We start from the raw sequence: 16,403 nt of genomic DNA, 5'->3' as shown, positions 1-16,403 counted from the left end.
GTGGGGGAGTAGCAATCTGACCAGGTGGAAAGTAATCAGCTCCAAAGGTTTTTACTTTTATGAGAGCATTGGGCATTTGTGGTGTAAGTAATTAATATACTTTCACACTCACCAGAAAATAATAGTATTTATAATAGTCTTTATAAGCATAAGATGTCCTTGTTGATATGAATAGAATTCTGCTCCTAATCAAGTAACAACTTTGTAAACTTTGTGTATATTTGTCGTGCTTTGCTTTTCTCACATGTATTGTGCTCTTTGGAGTCAGATGGAGAGTGCTGAAAACATGGGTCGTCTCCAGCAGCTTTGCAGTTATGGCTGCCTTTGCTAATACATGGCAAACAAATATCTTTGAGGGGAGAGGACAAAAATAATTTGACACTCAGTCTTTCGCACCTTAACACAGAGATGAGATTTTCTTAGCATTCCTGAAGCTGCCACACAGCCCTGCATCAGGTGGCACTCCCCCAAAGGGTCCCTTATCTGAGCTTCACTGTGTCAGCAAGTCAGAGTGCAATGGCCACTCCTGCAGGTGTGTGCTAACCCTGTTATAAACTGAAATAGGTACATATTTACTAGGTTGTTTACTGTTTGTCAATGTCAGGCATGTTGCCAACAGTTCAATAATTGCTTTATCAACTGGGTGTTTTTAAAAGACAATAAAACCTTTTAATAGCATCACTATATATATTTTAGTATTCTTAGATAGAAGGCTTACATTCCATTAGCACAAATAACTGCTTTAAATCTTCCCAATACCTCTGCGAGGAAGTAAATCATTGCTAATTCCTGGTCAGATAACAGTTATCTTGCCTGTGATGTAGGTCCCCAAAATATATTTTTTTTCTTGCAGAAGAGCCACAGACTGCCTCGAGGAGGGTGTTTTGAAGGAGCTGCCGAAGGAAGAAATGCCGTTAGGTTCCAGGAAGCAATAAGCACCTTCATGAAAATAACTCAAGTCCCCATCCTTAATCCCTGCCTATCCTTTTTTATCTGATGGACTCAGCGAGGGCTGGAAGATCACAGTGTGGCTGAAAACAAAAGGGAGTTAACAAGATGTGAGCGGCCGATGGATCAAACAATAGGCGAAGCCCTCCACGTCGCCTAGAGCCCAGGTGCGCTCGATGCGCAGGTCGCCATGTGGATCGCGGTGACCGTGCTGTGCTGCTCGGCGCTGGCCGCGCTGTCCCGGGCGGGCGCCTCGTGCCCCTCGCAGTGCAGCTGCGCCTTCCACAGCCTCAGCGAGGGGACCAAAGCCAGGTACGCCCGCCGGGGCCGCCGCGCTCTCCGCGGGGTCGGGGGGGTGCTTCTGCTCCTCTGCCAGGGTGCTCGGAGGAGAAAATATTGGGTCTGGACTTTGTGGCCATTATTTTTCCAGTTGCTCTGCGCTCTAGCTATATTTGCAGAGGATTAGCTTCTGAAAACACAGTAAGCTGATTTCAGAGAAAGCGTTTGGGCATCTCCTCTGTGGGAACAGAGGTGACATAATTATTGATGGTGTAACGGCAAAAAGGGAATAAAATTAAAACAACATTTTCTTTTTCTTTATACCTTTATGCTGAACATTCTGGTTCTAAAAGGTTTTATCCTGCTCTGCTGGTTTGTTGCTAAAGTGTAACTAGATTTGATTCACGTTGTGACACCAAAACCAGCAATTCAATTTACTTTAAAAATCCTTCCGCTAGAAATTTTAGGCAAAGTAACAGACTATATATGAGAATGAACTAAAAAACCAGACAGCAACAAAAAAAGAAAAGAAGTTCATTCTCAGACTGGAAACTTTTTATTATAAAAGAAGACAAGACCAGAAGGACATCCATCTTTGAATGCAAAGCCATTGTACATACATTTCTCTGGAGGACTGTTATAAAGAATCCTTCTAAAGGGTAATCACAAGTTATCTTACTTAAAGAAAATAGAGGCCATATTTTCATAAGGTGTGATTCATAGTAGAGGAGGTTTTGTGACAGAGGTACAGATTTTGCAAAATCCTTTGTAATAAATTTTTTCATTGCTGAAATGAAATATTTTGGAACCCCATGAAATAGCTCTACTTTCTTATCTCTTTTATGGTGCTATAGATTTAATACTAGAAACTTTCTCAGTAAGAAGCATGGTAGAGACACAAGTAGCCTGCAATTGTTAAAAGGGAGTGCAACAGCGTGAGAGCCAATTATTGCTCCATAAATGTCACAGTTCCCAGGGGAATTTCCTCTCAGTGACTGGAAAAAGCTGTTGTGCATTTTAGTAAGATGCATAATAAAGCAAATATCCATTAGTCCCTTAAGGAGCATAATGCCACCTTTTTTTCTGCATTATGATTCATATTTCTCACTAGAAGGAGATTATCCCATAGATTAATATTTAGTGCTCACTGACATAGTTTAGGGATGCTATGAGAAGCATGCTGCTTTACTGCCATAGCATTTCTGTTAGCAAACATTTTGTGACATGACTACATAATGTTTTATTGAAAGAGGATTTCTGGATTTTGCTTATTTGATAGATTTTTACCTTCCTCAAAATCTCAACTCTCAGCTAAGGGTGATCAAGATTTAATGCAACAATGAAAGTGCTGGATGAGAGTAATGTACTGTTTTGATTATAAATTAAAAATTTAACTGTAGGCTCAAATAGCATTTAAATCTGGGAAGTTTGCATGAGTGGTTCAACAATTTTATATGTTTTTGTTGATAGCAGAGGAATAATTGCTTTCAGCCAAAACTAATCTGGTTTTGACAGCTTTGTAATATTCTGTTTATAGAGGCAGTGTGATAAGAAAACATTACTTGACTGATCACATTCCATTTCTTGTGGTGTCTTGTTCAGCATGTGGAGCGGAACACACCTATCTAACCTGTTACCTTTTGCAGGTGGCTTTGTATTTTGCTAAGAACTTGCCTTCCTCTACTTGCTGATAGGCAAGTTAAAATTCAGTCTGAGACCTATTTTGTCTCCCTTCATTTCTAGAGTCCCAAGTCACAATATTTTGTGTGGAGGCTGCAAAAATGCAACATAGGCTTTTCATGCTTTGACCTCTAGAGATTAGAAATGGGGAGGAATGATTAAAACACATAAATCTGCCTTGCTTTCAGTATAGCATTTTCCAAATAATTTATTTTCCATGCTTTCACTCTCATTCACAACGTGCCTGTGATGCAGTGACTGCTACCATCTCTACACACCTTCCATAGTAAAGCAGAGCTTACTCTAGAGTATTTCCAATGAGTTGTTAGCTGACTTTCTTATCCTCATTTTTTAAACCAGAGTTCCTGTGTCATATTTAATCTATATAACTTCTTGTCCTCCCACATGCCAACAAGGCTTCTTTTTGTATGGCTTTTATAATTCAGTTATGGAACCTTTGGTTTTAACTTGCACTAGAATCCTCTGTTGTGCATGAATGTTGTCATTGCTGTCTATCATAAGTACTCTAAAAAAATTGAAAGGAAAAACCAACAGGAGCACTACATGGGCCAGATTCAGACTTGCACCACTCCAGGAGAGGCACAGCAGTGTGATCTCTGCAGTCAGAAGGTACATATGAATTATTGCAAGTTGATGTATTTACGGTGTTGTTGTTCAGCAGCAAGTAAAAAATGACAAGAAGAAATCTTGTGAAAAAAAAAGGCAAATAAAAATCGTGCAATAAAATGAAGTTTCAAAATCTTTTCACAGTAAAAGCACCTTTGTTTGTTTTTCCCCACCAGGACAGTTCTGTGTAATGACCCAGAGATGACCCTCCCTCCTGTGAACATCCCTGTTGATACAACCAAGCTTCGGATAGAAAAGACAGCTATCCGCAGGGTGCCGGGAGAAGCTTTCCACCTGCTTCACAACCTGGAGTACCTCTGGATGCCCTACAACTCCCTGGCCAGCCTCAGCGCGATCACCTTCAAGGGCCTTCGTCGTCTGCAGGAGCTGAGGCTGGATGGGAACAACCTAATATCATTCCCCTGGGAAAGCCTGGCTGGCATGCCCCAGCTGAGGCTTCTGGATTTACACAACAACGAACTTACCTCAGTCCCTCCAGATGCTGCTCGTTATGTCAAGAATATCACATACTTGGACCTGTCTAGCAATAAGCTGATGACTCTTCCTCAGGCTCTCATTGCCACCTGGGCCAACCTCCAGGCTGTTCCCTACTTCCCCAATGATAACTCCAAAATCATCCTAGGTAAGAGAAGCATCTGTCATTTTGCAGGGGGCACAAATGTCAAGAGTTTTTCATTTTATTGCAGCATTTTTACTCACTATGGTTACTGTAGCAAGTACACTGCTATTATATGCATACAATTGAATATCCCAAATAATGTTTGTAAATTAATTTGCGTATTAACAAAGTGACCTCAGGCTCATCACATCCAGCTTATTATGCCATAAATTTGATCACTTGCTTGAATCTTTGTAGCACAGAACTGGTGACTCTTGCTCAAGGCTTTTTAAGTTATTGCTGCTGCCATTTTGGATAGAAATACAAATATGTTTACAGCCCTTCATCATTTGTGTGCTCTTCTCTAATACACTGTGTATGGAATTGACCCATTTTAAGCAGAACTAAATAAAAGGATGGATCATTTATTATGCCCAAATTAAAGAGGAATAATGACGTGACTGAGCATAAAATCTGGGTCAGAGCTGCCAGTTTGTCTCTTCCCAGAGGCTTGTTTATCTGTTTGCACAGAATTAAACCCTAGTCTACCCAAACCCCCCAAGACAGTGCTGCCTTGAAGGGAAGCTATGAAGCTCCAAGCATACCCTTTTTGGTGGCAGCTCTAGGCTCCTCAGAGGTATGGCTTTGGGGCAATTATCCATTTTTGTGTCAAGGTATCTCACAGCTAACTCTCAGTTGCAGGATCCCTAGGTGAGGTTCTGAGCACATTTGCTAGCTTAAAATACTCTGTGGTATTTTAACTATTGTTCACTTGTTCAAATCCATGGCAGGTTGATGACATCTCAAAGTCGTTGCCTTCTGCTGTCTTTACTTGCTGTGCACTGACCCAGGCCCACTGATTGTGTTTGGTCACTGAGGTGTGGGCATCTGCATGCACAACCTCTGCAGCCAGGGCTGGGAGTTCAGGCACCTGCTGATCATCTCAGCAGAAGCACTTCAAGTTACCTCTCACTGGCAAATACCTGCTGCTCTTTGTTCCCTTGATAAATTTAGGGAGGTAAAGTTTTTAAAACCAGACTGTAGTGGAAAGAGATACAAGACTTAAAAAAAGATACAAAATGCCATCTACAAGGCTTTTAGTGTCCTTAGCAGATGTTGTTTAAGGTTTCATTAGCATCAGGAGAGGAGCAGGTGTTTCATTATCCTGTCTTGCCAGATGCAGTAACAAGTTCTTTAAGCCAAAACTAGCAGTTTGGGATTGCCCATTTCATTCGTGGCAAGACTGCCTAGATCATACTTTTCCCTTTTTATTTAAGTGTCAAGTTACATGTAAAAATGTTATTCCATTCAATATAGATTAGGAGACTGTTTTATCAAGAACAGATCATGCCTTGATACACGTGGCCAACTTGAGTGTTTATGTATCCAGCTGTGCACAGGTTGATTTTGCCAGGATCCTAAAAAATTCATGTAGGCACATGAGTATAATGCTAAAATTAATGCAGTAATGTATAGATGCTCCAGCTTTTATGTCCTATCCTGTGGACACCCATAGGAACCAGGTAGATAAAATGCATGTCCCTCACAGGAGCAGGCTGGGAAAACACAGCTGCAAGTTTCTGTTTCACTCTGCTCATGGCGGTTTTTCATGGAGGCATAAAAATCATGAATATTAAAGAGTCAGCCCAATCCATTCCTTTGTCTGCAGTGCATCACTGTGACTCTACAGAGGCCCTGCTTGCAAACTCCTTCAAGAAGAGGCAATTCCTCTGCTAAGTTGCTGGCTAATAGTCTGTGCCAAGGGTGCAAGCTTTTCCACATGAGGGCTGCCCACGTGAGCCCATGGAACTGTGCTGTGCAGGGCAGCAAAGGGCTCGTGGGGCTTTGAGGGTGCTGCAGCTTCAGCTGGAGCTGGGGCACCTGCCAGGGAATCTGGCATCAATTGTTACCTCGTGCATGAATTAGAAGTCAGCTGCTAGCAAAAATGCCATAAAACAACAAAGCCAAGCTGAATGTTCATTATTTACTTAGTCCCTTTCACTTTAACATGTTAATTTATAAGAATTGACCTTCTGCCAAGACCCATCCCTTTTATATCCTCTTCAAAGCCCAGGGAATAAGATATAGAATGCACTCTGAAGAAATTTTTCAGCAGCATCTTTAAAACAGTTTGAGAGAATATTAGTACTCTTTACTTTCAGGCAGGTGCCAGCCCCAAGGCACATCCTTAGGCTGTGCACAGAAAAGAGGAGGCAAAGCCCCCTTGGAGGGAGCAGAGCTCACTCCTGTGGCAGGCAGGAGGCCTGGGAGCCATGCTCCTGGCTTAGGCTTCAAATGTGTGCCTAGGGTGAGATGGTATTAATATCCCTAGTGCCAATTCTGCTAGCTAAAATCATTAGAGACCACAACTTGTCCACAGGACAGCTGGATGTGAACATTTGTGAGTAGGATGATACAGATTTTATCAGAATATAGTTACTTCTCTTCATGGATATGCATTGCTCTTGTTCCAAATTTGCTCTTTCAGTACTATCTTCACAGGTCTGGTTTTAATAATGTCTCATTTGTTCAGAATTTGAATTCACTTGGTGCAAACTGGGAGAGCAGAATAAAGGAAGAGAAACATTCCAGGACTCTGAAACAGGGGTGTGTTTTTCCATATACCTCCTTCTGTGTGTATAGCCTTAATATAGTTATGGTCTATCTGTGTTCTTTTATATATACCATAGCAGACATAGTCTTCAGTTTAATCCTTAAAACAGTTCTTTCATCTTATCCAGTATAAATTAGCATTTCAGGAAAGACAACTGATTACCAAAACAATGAAAATAACATAGAATAACAGGGCTGGAAGAGAACTATGACAGGCAAGCAGGATCAGCTACACCTATTGCAGGTGTGAAAATTGGCATGACAACCTGGCTAATATTTTAAGAATGTCCAGTGGGAAGAATTTTCTGGCCTGTCTAAGGAAGAGATTTCATAGTCTCCTCAGGCCAAAAGAATCCAAACCCCTTCTACCATGACTACTTTTTTTTTTCATCCTGGAACTAAATGTGTTCATAATAACTTCTTGTTTTTCTTCTTTACATGCATGAATCACAGTGTTATCATTTTATGAATAATCCTGCTCTGAACTTAAAGAATATGATTTCAGATTCAGATTTTGAGATACTTTAGCAAGCAGCATTTATTCCATTCTGGCAACTGTGGGATCCATCAGGCTCAGACAACAGCAGTGGGGGGGGACACCCCCCACCCCACATATTCCTGCACAGGCAGTTCTTGCAGAGCAGACTGGGAGCCAATCATGCTTTGTCCTGCTGGAAAATAGAAACAAAAGTGACAGAAACAAAAGGTGCTGTTGGAGTGACTTGATGCCCTGATTTCTTTTTGACAGGCTTGCAAGACAATCCTTGGGTGTGCGACTGCAGTCTGTATGAAATGGTCCATTTCCTAAATTTCCAGTCTCCTAACATAGCCTTCATTGAGCCCAGGCTGAAATGCTTCACCCCCAGGAGCCTCGCAGGAGTCTTCTTCAGCCAGGTGGAGCTGAGGAAGTGTCAGAGCCCCGTTGTGCACACATCTGTGGCCAAGGTGAAGACCATCCTGGGCAGCACGGTGCTGCTGCGCTGTGGCACCACGGGTGTGCCCATCCCCGAGCTCAGCTGGAGGAGAGCTGACGGGGCTCAGCTCAACGGCACAGGTGGGCTTGGCTTCAGCTTTTCTGCACTCGTGGGATGAGTGAGGCAGACCTGTACCATGTGTAATACGCTCTTGCATCGTGTTTTTCTGTATTGCTATAAAATTACTTACACGTTGATCTAAATAGTATCAGACAAATGTATATTACCATGTGTAAAAAGTTGGTTTTGCTTTGTTACATAGCAATTGTGGTGAGACAAGTCAAGGGATTTTCTGCACATCTGTTGGAGCTGAAGAAATGAAATATTTCCAACTGTAGGAATAAGCTGTTTTCAGTTAGTTATTCAGTCACTGAAAAGGCTTCCCACTGAATTAGTCTATTATTCTATATTCTATTATTCTATTCTACTGCTAATCAATTAGCAAATATCTCTGGCAGAGAGATGTCTGATGTGAATTCATCTGGGATTCAGATCTGCTGTAGAAGGTTGCAAACATACAATATTACTGGCACATTGAAAGACAAAAAAGCCACTGAACTGCTGAAGGTTACAATACTTCAGTGGGAATGTCGCCAAGGAATCATTCCCTCTGACAGATTGACAAGGTCTCTTGAGGAAAAAGCTCTGTGGGAGAAGCCCTGGCCACCTGGTCTGAGCACCTCTTCTGTGCTCACCTCTCTAATGGGGGAAGCCTTCAGACACTGATTTTGTGACTGATCATGTTTTCACTTCCATTCACAAGAATGTTTGGAGCTATAATTGCAATGCTGGTCCTTTAATGTGTGGGGAATTTAGGGAAGAAACCTTTGCTCTACTAAATACAGTTGTCCTTAGCTTTTGTCCTAGAAGTTTTCAGTCAGGATCTGAACCTTCTTGCCTCCAGCTTGCTCTGAATACTACTGTGCCCTAGTCCTGCCCTGACTTTCCCAGAGGATCTAAACTCAGCAGATAAATTGCTAAGTATGGGGTCTGATCTTCAAAGGGTTACAGGGCTCCTCGGTGCACAGAACAGGGAAGAGAGCAATTTTCTTTCACAGCAGTAGAGCCATTTGTAATAAATATCATTTTTTGGAGACATGCTCAAGTCATTGCTCTGTTGTGCATGATGGGCAGGATGTAGCAGAGCTGCTCCTCATAATGATAATGTGTACCCATCATGCTGCAAACATCCCTCCTACACTTGAAAGACAGCCACCACAAAAAATAAAACAGGGGATGATTTCCTGAAAGCCCATGTAGAGTTTGCTTTGAGCTACAACTGAGAATGATGTCTTTTGTGCCCCATTAAATCAGATGCTAACACCTTTCCATAAAAAGTTGGCTGAAAAGACAGGTTATTTCTCAGCAATGGCAGCTTCTGTACCAATGCTATAATGTGACCGTTTGAAATGTTGGTGTTCTGAACAGAAAGGAGTGAGAAACAGCCAACAATCTGTATGTACAGGTAATTGCCATAGGTACACCCATTCAGTAAAGAATTAAACTGAAAAAGTAACTTCTGCTACCTTGTATTTCACTGCCATTGGAAGGGGCCTGCTTGCCAAGGCTGGATCCTGACCCCAAGTGGGCTTGGGAGAAGTTTGCATCCTCTCACCTTTGCCTTTCAGCCATCTCCCTGATTTACCTTTCATTGGGACAGGGCTGAGACAGGGTGTGCCCAGCCTAAGGAGGCTGGTTAAATAAAGAAAAGGGTGCTTTACCTTTCCACAAAAATCCCAACTCTTTATTTTTTTCCCCCCCTTCGCAAATAGAAAAAGGCAAAACCCCCCAATTTTAGCCTCCAAGTAAATCAAGTGAGCAAATCAACACTCAGCTGTACATATCATTTGGTGGCAAGTGATCACACCTGAGTAAGGATAAACACCTGCAGTAATTAAGCAGCAGAATAGATATTATCTTTCAATTGTTTTTCCATATACTCTAGGCCAGTCCATGTGTGTTTATTACAATAAAATTTCCACTGTTTGTATTTTCTTTGCGTCTAAGGTCTGCATCTAATGCTCTAATAGGTCATGTTAACTGCCTGCTCCTTCCACTCTTTAAAGTATTGTACCTACAAAAGAATTTTGAAGCTTTTATTTTTAAAGGAAGAACCTTTCCTGTTCCATTTTCAAGCTGTACATCACTTTGGAAGAAACAGCATCAAATGTTTCACATATACATTTTGAAGCAGTTTAAATACTGACATAATCTAATTTTAGTGTTACTATCCTTTTCTTAGATTTACTTTGATTTCATAATGTTCTTGGTGGCAAGCAGAAATGATGATTCTATTTTATCGAGCAGATATTTGGTGATGGAGTCTCAGTATTTTAAAAACATGGAATTAATTCCATTTATTATTGCCTATTTATTTAACATTTTTTCTGCCTTGCAGTTCACCAAGAGATTTCCAGTGATGGGATGAGCTGGTCTATCCTGGGCCTGCCTGTAGTATCTTACCTTGACTCTGGAGAGTACATCTGTAAAGCAAAGAATTTCCTGGGGGCAACAGAGGCGTTCATCTCTCTCATCATCACAGACTCAGAGAGCACAGATGACCCCACCTCTAGTGCCAAAGGCACATGGAATGGGAAGGCGAGCGGGATGGAGGCAGCTGCCTACAATGACAAACTAGTGGCTAGGTACGTCATCACCACCTCCACTGTGCCCACGCTGGGGGCTGGAGCGGGCACCGGAGACAGCCTCCTCCTCCCGGACGTGGCACAAGACAGCAACCCCCAGAACCTACTGGTGAGCCCTACCACGGGCCAGCAGGAGCCAGAGAGGATGGTGAGGTCTGTCAGGGTGATAGGGGACACCGACCAGAGCATCACCCTGGCCTGGAAGGCGCCCATGGCAAAGAACACCACGGTGTTCAGTGTCCTCTATGCCGTCTTTGGGGAGAGGGACATGCGGCGCATCAACGTGGAGCCGGGCAAGACCAAGGTCACAGTTTATGGGCTGCTGCCAAAGACCAAATACATTGTGTGCGTCTGTGTGAAAGGGCTGATCCCCAGGAAGGAGCAGTGCATCATATTTTCCACAGATGAAGTTGTCAGCGCGGGAGGGACACAGAAGCTCATCAATGTGGTTGTCATCAGCGTGGCTTGTGTCATTGCTGTCCCTCTGACGCTGGTGGTCTGCTGCGGAGCGCTGAAACGGCGCTGCAAAAAATGCTTTGTGCGAAAACCCAAGGAAATTCAGGAATCCTACGTCACCTTTGAAAGCCTCTCTCCTGGGGCCAAGGCCAAAGGTGTGGAAGGAGAATACTTGACTAGACACACCCCCGATGAGTCCAACAGGCTGCTGTCTGCCCGCTCCAGTGTGGACTCGGAGGCCATACCAAAGATAGAGGGACAGCCTAATGAATACTTCTGCTGATAAGAACTAGGCTGACTGTCAGCTCACCTGGTGGAAAGCATGTGACTGTATCTGTGCCTCTGCTCCAGCACTGCAGGCCACCCTGTCCATGCTTCTGTCTTTGACATACTCTGGAAGAAGATGCAAAAGGATAGATGGTGCCCAAGCTTTAGACAAACGTTGCTCACACCACTTGGGGTTTGCTGCTTTGGACCCAGTCAAAACCTTCTGTGATAATGACCTCATTCTCCTGGACCACCTTTTTTTTGTTTCTCGTGTAAAACAAAGTGTGCACAATAAGTGTGAGGACATTAAGCAACATTTCTGAGTGTGCTCTGCTTGGTGTTTTTTAGGACCTGCTCTGCAATATGCTAAGTATTTTATTCTCAATTCTTTTGATGCTCTTTTGGTTGACAAATGGGAATGTTTAGTAATTTTAGTAAAAATATCTATGAAGATGAAGATTGAGAGTATCACCTTTTACATCCCCCATGTTTGCATGAAACATGCATCTTGATGCTTAATAGATCACTAAATACAGATGTACCAAAACCCTTTCTAATATGTCCAACATAATCACGCCTCCATACTCTGAATTCAGAAAAATGTGCAAAGGAGATAGAAATTAAGAGACAAACCCCAATCCACTCCTAAGAGTGCATAATAGAGAGTATTTTCTGATTGTATTTTGGCCCTAAACTCTATTCTTAAGGTATTATGGAACGAGAGCAAAGGTCTTTCAGTATCAGTCCTAGCTGGCATTTTGTATCTGTATTGTAATGAGTAGAATATGTTTTATATCAGCTGTGCTAGATAAAAATCCTACAATAGCCTACTTTGCACATTGTGTGTGTTGTTGTAATGCTTTGTAATCATACTGGAAAACCTACATTCGACAGTTTTGCAAAAATCTCCCAAACCAGCCCTGTCATTGCTGCCTGTGCTCCTGGCAAACCTGATGGTGAAGACTCACACAATCAGCCAGGCACTTGTGACTTGGTCATGAAAATAAGCTGCTCTGTGCAGAGCAGGAGAAAGTGATGTGGTGTCAGACCACTGGCCATGCACACATCAGCCATACCAGACTATGGTCTCTGTGGTGGCAGTGACTCAGTGCAAAATTTTGGGTTTCAAACATTTTACAAGTTCAAGGACTCTGAAAAAATCCTGTCTTTTGTCCAAATGTACTTTCATAGTCAGGGTGAACTGATCAGTCATTTAAGTTCTGCAGCTTCACTGGAATTTGGATCTGAATGATTATCACGAAGTACTTCCCAGATGCATAATTTTCCACTCAAGTCCCTCATTTAGTACTACCGTATATAACATTTTTCTCTTTGTAATAAATATTATTCATGAAGAAAATTATACATGTTCTGCCAAATGTTGAATGGGAAAGATCCAGCCAAGTTGAAATGCTAACGGATAAAGCTTGCTGAATTATATTGAAATATGTGTTTGTAAATTTATTGGAAGGACTTCCACTCACATTCTGGATGTGTATGTACAGTGTGGGTTAACAATGTTCCCTAGTTGGAATGGAGTCCTGTATGGATTTTCTAAGTCTTTCTTGTACAGACAGGTTTCAGTTTTGTCAGATTACTTGGTCTGATGGAAAAAGCAAGTTACTTGATCTCAACATAAATACCAGCAACAGGGGTACATCACAATAGTTTCTGATAGGACTCCCTGTATTCCTTACATTAATGATAAGGAACTTCTCTTGTATTGGGAGAATTTGTCAATCCCTGCATATCACTGGACTGCATAGATTTTTTAGGTTTACAAATAAAGTTTTGTAAAATTATATATTTTAATGCAACAAATTAACTCATGAAACATGTGGTACATAATAGAACTGTTTCTTATTTATAAAGTTCATTTGTCTCAACCTGATTATTAGAATCAGTAGCAGTTTTTGTGCTGAGTTGCAAGGATTGCTGTATGTAAGCCTGGGTCCTGCCCACATATGCAGCATGAGCACTGGGCTGTGCAGAGCTCAGTCTGCCATGGCCCTGGATGGGGAAACTGAAGAACCAAGGCTTTCCTAAAGTTTTCATGTGGTGAACAGAGTGCACCTACTGCCCAAGGACTTTCTTGTAAGTCAGAAAGCTGACTGGCAACCAGAGGTATTCCCTTTTCAGCTGACTGGAGACATAAGCTGGGTCATTTGCTGCACCCAGCCTTGGTGAAGAGCAGCTTCTACCTGCTGTGACCCTCAGTCTGTGAGCTGGCTCTGGAAAAGGCACCAGTTGGGCCAGCATTGGCACTGTTTGCTTGCAAGGAGGGGAGGATGGAGGAATCATCCTGGGACATTCACTGTGGATGTGTTCAATTTTACAGACTGATGTGTTAAATTTTACAGACTGTATTGGATATTTTTTGTACTTTGAATAGTGATCCCAAATAGAATAAATACAATTTTTCTTTTCCCATTCCTGTGGCCTTTTTCACTGTCATAAATGAGGCATCACAGTTTATCATCTCAGCTGCTGATGTTCAATACAAGACTTTACTGCACTGGTGGTTGACATAGGATAGGCAATAGGTACAAAGTTGTACAAGGTCTGTCTCATCTGGCACTGGTCAGAGGAGAAACCCTGTACTTGCTAAAGTGTGAGGGAAATGTCAAACCATTAAGGAAGCTGGTGTGACTTCAAGGCTCTGGGTCAGATTTTCAGTGATATCAGACATCTAAAGATAAATACCTCACTAGATTTTCTGGTTTGTTGTAATGGAAGGGCTGTTAGGCGCATAGTTTCAGCAGGGTAAGGAGAATATTTTTCCCCACAAACAATTTCTTTCTTGGTTAAAGTGAATTCTCAAGATGTGCTGTAAGAACCAAGGCAATCATCTGCTATTGCACTCCCTTTTAACAGGCCTGGACTGAATATCACCATGCCCACTAAACCGTATTATGTCAACTCATTTTTCAAACACTTTGATACATGCACTGTGTCTGAAACACCCAACTGCAGCCTTCAGCTCCTACATCCTGCCCAGCAGTGATTTCTAACACTGAAAGCCCTGGCAGTGGGACTAATTAAAAATCATCAGCCCAGAGTTGATTTCTTAAAAGAAAGAATGTAATTTCAGGATGGAGTTTGACTCCCTGGCCATAGCTGGGAGCACACAGTGGGTTTTCTCTTGGCATTTGCTTTGGCATTCAGCACAGTCTCTTTAACTCCACTTCCCATGGACTAGCAGACACTGTCTCTATGGAGATTTATTCTGACAGCTTGAGTTTTAGACAGCTTGTTCTGCATTTTGGCTTCAGCCAGGATGCCTCATGATGTTAAAGAGCAGCTGAACTGAGTGGACATCTGCTGTCACAATAGAGACCATTAAATTTACAAGCAGGCATAAACTGGGCTGAATTAAAAAGGCAGAAAAATCCCACTCCAGTAGGGAACATAAGCATAATGGCTGTGGGACACTGGGGGATTTTTTCCTTTACTTCCCCCTCTCCCACTTTCTCCTCCCCCCTCTCTCTATCCTAATTCATCTGACTTTGATAAGTAATTCAGCACTGGACTCTCAGGTTAATACTGAACCTTCTGAGTACACTTGGAGTACTCAATGTACACTTTACATGTTTAGATAAATGGCCTCTCAAGCAGCAAATATCAGGCTGAAAACAGCCAGAGCATTGGCCCATGGTGCTGACTAACATCACACTTTGAAAGACCATTTTCCAGCCCTGTAGAAGATAGGTGGGACTGGCAGGAATTCTCATGTGGGAAAACAACTGCCATTCTTTTTTATTATTTTTTTTCTTTTAAGCAAGTAATTTATTTAAAATAATGTATTTCTAACAGAGAACCGTGGATATAATTTTGCTTCCTGGATCCCACTGGGCATTCTGTCCAATGCAGAAGATGTACATGGAGGGAAACTCCAGTAGTTTTTACTCTGTATTTAAACCTTTATATAAATAACACTTCACTTTTCATGAAAGATTTTTCTGAAGATGTGACTTAGCTGCCACATACTTTAAAACCCTCCCTGTGGGCCATGGAGGAGGGGGTGTGAAGGTGGTGAAGAAGGGCCCTTCCTTTCAAGCAAAGGAGGTTTTGGGCCTTAAAAGTGGTGAATCCCTCCTGCTGTCCCTCCTGATGCCATTGGGACAGCCAAGGGATCCCAGCCCAGAGCCTCCCTGGTGCCATGTGTGCAATTTTCTATCCCATCTGCCTCAAACCCCAGGCACTGATGAGTGTCTCTATCCCTCCTGGCTCCCCCCTGTCCAGCACCACTGAAAAGCTAATGATCATGGGGCAATTCAGCCATTTATCCCATCACAGGGAGGAGACCCATCACGTCTAAAGCCAAACACATCAAGAAACTGATTTTCTTCTGCCTCTGCTGAAAGCTTTCTTGTCCCATGCCTTGCAGCTCACACATGGGCAAACTCCAGGATTTGCTCCTGACACCCAGGAGTTTTCTAACTAGCTACATCGTAAGTTTGTTACAGTTATGGCTTATTGTAAAGGGTAAAAATATTTTATTATAATAAAGTCATTATATATTATTTATTATATTACTATATATTTATAATATATGATATTGAATTGGTACATATTATTTTATTATTCTATATTATTTTAATATTTTTATTATTTGATTATTGTAAAATCATATTGCATTATTATGGTAAAGTGTAAAAAATAATTATTATAAAATAGTAATTGTTTTATTAGGGAATATTTTCATGGCAGATTACAGAAGACCAAAGGCACTGGTGACTGTGGCATTTGCTGGGTGGGTATGGGGGTCCCTGAGTCCCTCTGCTTCCACAGCTGATGGATGGCAAGGAAGGACACATCCTCCCATGGCAGCTGCCACTCTTGCTCCTGCAACATCCTCAGTTTAGCCAGCCAGCCCTGCTGATGGATGTCCCTCTGCTGTTTAAGTTCCATGGAAGGTGCACGAGGCTGTCTGCCCCAGGTGACAGGGGCTGGACTGGTGCCACCCCCACTGCAACAGCAGCAGCTTCCCCGAGAAAGTCCCCAGCAGCCACTGCCCCCCTGCTGGGAGATTTACTGCTGCTGCATCTGCTACCAGCAGCCTTTCCCCTTCACTCCCAGCCACTGACGTGTTTGAATGTAGGGCAGCTGCTGAAAAATCAAATATTGCACCATGGACAAATAAGGAACATTTTGGTTAAAACCCCCAAACTATAATAAATCCTATATGCTTGTGCTTGGATGTGAGGCACTGCCAGCAATAGCATCCCCACAGGCCCACTCCTTGTGGCCTGCTCCCTGTACGTGAGGGACAGGAACAGAGCACTGTGTCAGTCC

At 42.4% G+C, this 16,403-nt stretch overlaps 1 protein-coding gene across 5 annotated transcripts in view; it reads left to right on the top strand.

Annotated features, from left to right (window-relative positions):
• LRIT1 (leucine rich repeat, Ig-like and transmembrane domains 1) overlaps positions 1-13,538 on the top strand; it is a 117,096-nt gene extending 103,558 nt beyond the window's left edge. For all 5 annotated transcript variants that reach the window (XM_085064115.1, XM_085064113.1, XM_085064112.1 and 2 more), the window contains 4 exons: positions 854-1,260; positions 3,711-4,177; positions 7,515-7,820; positions 10,139-13,538. In XM_085064115.1, the coding sequence (XP_084920241.1) occupies positions 1,139-1,260; positions 3,711-4,177; positions 7,515-7,820; positions 10,139-11,124 (1,881 nt within the window). In that variant the 5' untranslated portion in view covers positions 854-1,138 and the 3' untranslated portion in view covers positions 11,125-13,538. The remainder of the gene's footprint in view (positions 1-853; positions 1,261-3,710; positions 4,178-7,514; positions 7,821-10,138) is intronic.
• The last annotated feature ends 2,865 nt before the right edge of the window (positions 13,539-16,403 follow it).

The sequence above is a fragment of the Lichenostomus cassidix genome, chromosome 6, assembly GCF_008360975.1.
Source record: "Lichenostomus cassidix isolate B80296 chromosome 6, HeHo_3.0, whole genome shotgun sequence".
Taxonomy (NCBI): Eukaryota; Metazoa; Chordata; class Aves; order Passeriformes; family Meliphagidae; genus Lichenostomus; species Lichenostomus cassidix.
Note: the sequence above shows the minus strand (reverse complement) of the source record. Positions and strands in the feature narration are given on the sequence as shown.